The sequence below is a fragment of the Nicotiana attenuata genome, unplaced genomic scaffold, assembly GCF_001879085.1.
Source record: "Nicotiana attenuata strain UT unplaced genomic scaffold, NIATTr2, whole genome shotgun sequence".
NCBI classification, from domain to species: domain Eukaryota; kingdom Viridiplantae; phylum Streptophyta; class Magnoliopsida; order Solanales; family Solanaceae; genus Nicotiana; species Nicotiana attenuata.
Window position 1 is genome coordinate 49,556 of NW_017671609.1, and position 6,278 is coordinate 55,833.

General features: G+C 36.6%; 1 protein-coding gene across 1 annotated transcript; it reads right to left on the minus strand.

The window, feature by feature from the left end:
• Positions 1-3,283: 3,283 nt before the first annotated feature.
• LOC109209257 lies at positions 3,284-3,972 on the minus strand. The gene has a single exon (XM_019372490.1). The coding sequence runs from the start codon at positions 3,838-3,840 to the stop codon at positions 3,460-3,462; it is 381 nt and encodes a 126-aa protein (XP_019228035.1). The 5' UTR covers positions 3,841-3,972; the 3' UTR covers positions 3,284-3,459.
• Positions 3,973-6,278: the final 2,306 nt, after the last annotated feature.

The following is a 6,278-nucleotide window of genomic DNA, read 5'->3' on the forward strand; positions in this document are numbered from 1 at the left end:
TGGGGAAGAAGACGAAACGGGAGGGGGAGGGGGGGAGGGGGTAGGAGAGGACACGTTTGGGTTATGGTTGGGGAATAAGACATGGGTTATATTTTCTTTCTTTAATTTGAAAAGGAAATAATTAAAAAATGGAATAATAAAATAAAAAATTAATTTCAGGTGAATTTTTTTAGTTTTCACGCGCCTCTTTTATGTGTAATACACGCGTGTGACACATGGCAAAAGAGGTGTGTAATTGACACACTTTTAAAAGTTTTGGTGTGTAATACTATTCCCATGTTTAACAAGTGTGTAAGAGGGATTTGAGTACAACGTGAATGGGTAAAGTATGTATTTTACCTACTCTTTAACATGTCAACTGTATTTTTTGGATTTGTCCTGTTACTGAGAAGTTACTAGGACTAACCAGTCCTTTATACATACCAACTCTAGTTTCCTTCTTGTTCTCAACAATTTTGCTGCTGGTCTTAGTGACCACACCATTCTCGTTAATCGTCATTTTCCATCAAGGACACCTCTAAGTGTTTGTAGTCCTCCTCCCTAATGCAGACAACTGGAAGCAAGTTAATTTTAAGTACCGGGGCGAAAATCAAATCTTTGGCCACCTCTATTTCATCTAATTACTGCTTTTGATAATAAATACAACTACCAACACCACAAAAAGATAACAAAATTCACCTGTTCACAAGAAGTAGATCTAGTGTATACAAGTTGCCAGTAGAGATGATGACAAGATAACTATGTTCTCAATGTAAAGGAGTGAGCTTGTCCACCCTTAGCTTGTTCTAAGAAAGTATAGGCAAATGTTGTTAACCTCCTCCCTTTGTAACTTTTGATCTACCTGTTTTCAATGAACTGGAAAGAGACAGAGCCTGTCCTCCTTATGCGGATTCTGAAGAGAAGAAAGAGAAACTGTGTTCCGATTATCTTTCTGACTGATCTCCTCTGTAATAGTCGTAGATATTCTTCATTCACCTTACAGTTCTAACAGAAATAGTACTGAGATTGGGAAAACGAGGATGAGATAGGAACAATAGTTGTATCATACTCATAGTGAAGCTAAGTTGCAGCAAAAAGTAGGCTGAGAATCTCTTTTCCTGCTTCATATAAGAACCCGGGGGGGGTAGGTATCTTTTCCGATCTTATTGTGCACCATTTCTCAATAGAGAGAAAAAAAAAGGACATTTATCCATGAACATGACTGATAAGGGATCTAATCGGGAGGAGGTTACATAAGCAAGTGGAGTACCAGAATTTGTTGGATGGTCCACCATTTCCAGAAACAAGAAAATTAGACTGGTGGATACTAGCAAAAAGGTGTTGACTTGCATAATATGTTGGGCCAGATGCTGGAGGATTTGCAGGTTTGATGTTCAAAAGACTCCGTAGATAACAAGGATTAGCCAAAGAGTAATACTGCAGAAGCTACAAAAAAAAAATTGATCTAGATGGCCCTTGAAGGAGTCTTTTTGAATAAGATTCTGGCAAACTTTAGGTATTTTTTTTATAATGAATGTCAATAGAATAGCATCGACGCCAGACTTCTAAACCACTAGCCTGCACTTATGTAGTTAGTTAATAACATCTAATAAGGGGAGGAACCACACACCCAGTACCTTAAGGACTGGGTGCTATCTAGTTTGTCTAGGGAAGGTTAGTACATAATAGATCTTCAACCTTCACAAATTGGTGCAAGATTGCATCTCTCAGAAGAAACTCGAATAAGTTGTCAGAAAATTTGGCAAAGGCCAATGGTCAGGACTTCTAAGAACAGTAATTTGTTTATCTTTCTATAACAGCCATGGCTCCCGCGGAGAAGGTAGTCTACAGTAACCTAAACCAGATAATGCTGAAAAAGCATGTTAAGTGAAAAAGTATGCAGTTGTTTCGTTCTGTCATAATAGACGAAATTTTGGAGCAAGATCGATCTTCTTTTTTGCCTGCTACATGATCACAATAGTTATCCTTTTATATAGCTAGAAGAGAAGCCAGAGATTTAACAGCCCAACCCGCTAGTGATATTGTCCGCTCTGGGCCTAGGCCCTCACGGGTTTAAAACGTGTCACTAGGGTTTAAGGCTTGTTAACTTATATACCAGCATCCCTTTTATGTTTTGCCGATGTGGGACTCTGCCTAAAGTCAGGGGTGTTACATACACCCCCTCTTATGGACTTAGCGTCCTCGCTGAGGTTTGCCCCACCGCATGGGATTCTCTTATGGACTCAGCGTCCTCGCTGAGGTTTGCCCCACCGCATGGGATTTGCCTAGACTCAGCACTGAGGTTTGTCCCGCCTAACCGGGATTTGCCTAAACTCAGTTGAACTCTGACCCACCATCGGCATGGCTGACACAAGAGTGACTCTGATACCATCTTTAACAGCCCAACCCGCTAGTGATATTATCCGCTCTGGGCCTAGGCCCTCACGGGTTTAAAACGCGTCACTAGGGTCTAAGGCTTGTTAACTTATATACCCAGCATCCCTCTTATGTTTTGCCGATGTGGGACTCTGCCTAAAGTCAGGGGTGTTACAAGAGAGGTTCGACAAGTTTCTATAAGCAGCCATTGAAGTGGATAATCAGAAAACGCATTACCAAACATTCTGAATATTAGTTCAACAGAGGTAACATTCTGAATAACGGGATACCATAAAGGAGCATGCAAGTAAGCACATATGTGTGCACACGTACGCCTGATCTCAACAAGGAAATCTTGGGAAAACATCCAATTTTGCCATGCCTGTATTTGGTATTTGTGAGGACAAATCAACAGAATGGGGCCAAGAGATCTTGCAGGGAAGGTCTCACCATGAAACTGCTAATGAGGAAGGACAAGGGCCAAATCATAGAAACGCAGGGAAGAAAGAGGAAAAACTACAGAGCAAAACTTATGCATCGCTTTAACACTGGCTCCTTTTAACTACAATAACAAGCCAATGCGGAAAATTGTACAATCATCAAATATGCTAAATCATTGCAAATAACCTCAAAATGGGTCGACAAACTATTCATTGCTAGCTTTCTCAGTAATAAACGTACAATTGTCTGTAGGGTAAGAAATCATTGTCTGTAGGGTAAATCATCTAATTACTTGTTGGCAAACTAACATGCTATTGCTATTCAGACATCTTATACAAGCAAAACAGGAAACAGTTCCAAGCATTCCCAAGTTCACTAATTTTAAGATGACTAATAGCCATTCAAAATTCTGATATCAGCTAAGTTTCATCCGTTTATTTCTTTTTGAGACGGAATTTAAATTCAACTGCTAAAATAGTTGGAGAGAAAGGCTAAAAACGAAATCTTTTTATTCAGCCAGCATGAATATTTACACGAAAGAGAGCAAATCACAAAAAGGAAATATGTATTGAAAAATCTCATATACACAAGCATCATACATCTCTCAAAATTCGTATACAAATCCCTGCATCTAAAAATTTTGACAAAAAACTGAAGAACAAGTCAAGTCTCAGAAGTAATGTTCAAAGCCTTGTTCTTTATCCTATACCTCGGGGCTCTAGGAATAACCTGACTAGGTCCAAAGTGAAACTGACCCGGACTATCAGTCATGGGTGCCCCATCATCATACACATACCCGACAAGCTTCCCACAGTTCATGCACATCATTTTGGTCCTTTTCCTTTGGATACCCCAGTAATTGAGGGTCTCAAAAAAAGGTCTGATTTTATCTTCTTTTTCGAACTTGAATTTGGTGGAATCAACGGCGGAGAAAGATAGAGTACCTTTATTGCCTGCTTCGAAGTAAAAATCGGGTGGGTAAAGGTAGGTGGTGTGGAGGTTGAAGTTTGTACCGCATTCTTTACAACTGTAGATCGACGCCATTGTTGATCTTGAGAGGGTTCAGAGGAGGAAAAGGGGTTTTTATGAAGGGGGAATTTGGGGACGATGATCTGGGTTTGCAGAGTTTCAAAACCGCGTTCCCATGGATTTGGCGAAGCGTTGAAAAGTCTGATAATCTAGAAGCTAGGCGGCAAGAAAGTTTTTCCCTTTCCTTTTACTTTTTTTTTTTCTTTTTTTTTTTTTTTTTTTTGATTTTAGGGGTGATTTGGTTTCATGGACAAGGATATTAATCCTGGTATAATGTTTGAACTTACTGTTATTTCATGTTTAATTGTGAGTATTTCTTTTTAATTTTTTCTGGGTAATTTTGATTGCGAGTATTAATTATGCAAACTAGCCAACATTGCACATGCCTAGGAGTGGCGATGGGAGGGGCAGGTCGAAAACGGGTAATGAAAAAAGGAAAAATTATCCGACCCGACCCATGTTTAATACGGATATAAAACGGGTTAACCGGCATGACTTCTTGCATTTGATGACTTTTGGGAGAATTCTTAGTCTCCCTAACTTGAGTAACCCCCAATTTAAGGCCTTACAAATGTAAAAGTTATAGCCTGTTTGGCCAAGTATCAGCTTATTTTGAGAAGTACTTTTTTTAAAAGTATTTTTGAAAAAAGTACTTTTGGAGAGAAGCAGTTTGTGTTTGGCAAATTACTCTGAANTGAAAATAAAATTAAAAAGTACTTAATTCTTTTAATATAAGTTAAATATATTAAAAATCATTCAACAAATATAAAAGTATTCACCGCTAAAGTCACTATATATTAGAAAGCTATCCTAAAAATAAGAAGAAATATTTATACATTAATATCCTAAGTATTAGGTTTGACGGTTATTTTGGTATATACTATATTTTGTTAAAGGCATTTTTGGTAAGAAGAAAAGTCAAAACTGCTTCTGCTTCTGCTTTTGGGAAGAAGCTACTTTTTTCTGCTTCTCAGAAACTGCTTCTGCTTCTTCCCAAAAGCATTTTTTTTCCTCAAAAAAGCTTGGCCAAACACCTCAAGTTGGGGGAAAAAAAGTATTTTTGAAGAAAAAAAACACTTTTAGGCCTCTTGAAAAGCTTGGCCAAACAGGCTATAAGCCTACAAAGGGAATATAAATGATTCCTACCAAGAAATTCTTCAATACTCTTACATCGAAAGATGGTAGATCTTAATTTCATTGGATCATTGTGAAAATTTTGTTAGTGAAAGTGTCCGAGCTACAGTCAATTACGGGATCAAGGGGGNTTTTTTCTGCTTCTCAGAAACTGCTTCTGCTTCTTCCCAAAAGCATTTTTTTTCCTCAAAAAAGCTTGGCCAAACACCTCAAGTTAGGAAAAAAAAGTGCTTTTGGGAAAAAAAGCACTTTTGTCCTCTGGAGAAGCTTGGCCAAACAGGCTATTAGACTCATTGGTTATCCATTGGTTACCCATTGGTTATCCATTTTCTAAATGGATAATATGGTTCTTATCTATATTTGACCCATTTTTAAAAAATTTATTATCCAACCTATTTTTTAGTGAATAATATGGGTGGTTAACTATTTTATTGTAACTATTTTGCCACCCCTACACATGCCGATGCAAATTCGCAAAGTCAAGAGGTTGAATTAATACAATTGAATTGCCTTATACTGGATTTCTAGTGTCTTTGTAACAGATTTGTCGCATACTTATTTGTGGTACCGCTACAAATTGAATAGCATATATAGCTAATGTGACTTTTAATTAATGAAAAGATTTACAACTTTCAAAATTATACTGATAATTATATATAAGCAACGTTGTTTAGAGTTTAGACGTAATAATTACGTACATTGAAAACTAATAAGATACTTTAGTTGTAAAAAAAACATTAAACAGAAACTGACCAACTCACGTTATTTCTACAAATTGAATTTAGGAAAAGAAGTAACTAAGCTCCAACAGAAATTAAGACAAACACACATTGGCCTTATAGCAATTAATTTTACTGGGGTTTACTAAAAGTAGAATCTACCGAATTGTTTCTTCCTTTCGTGTAGGCCACGCCATTATCAACTTTGTCCAGAGATTTATCCCATTCTCAAGTTTGTTAACACACTTGTATATCCAAATTCCATAGCATTTTTTATTCGTAGACTAGTAACATATGATTACAATACATAATTGATATGCAGAAAATATAACCCGAACATTTTATAATACAATCTATCTATATTATATTAAAAGCACGAAAGCCTTTATTAAAATATCGTTCGTTATTTTTACCCTTTAAAATGGAGCTCGCACTAAACAAAATATTCATTTAATTATTCTCCTAATATTTAGTTTTCAGTAATCGAATGAAATTTTGGTTATTAAATTTTTTCTCATTTGAACTATGTATGAAATCTTAAAATTTAGGACTTTAAAATCAATTAAAATTGTACCTTACTTAAATCTTTTCCTTATATAT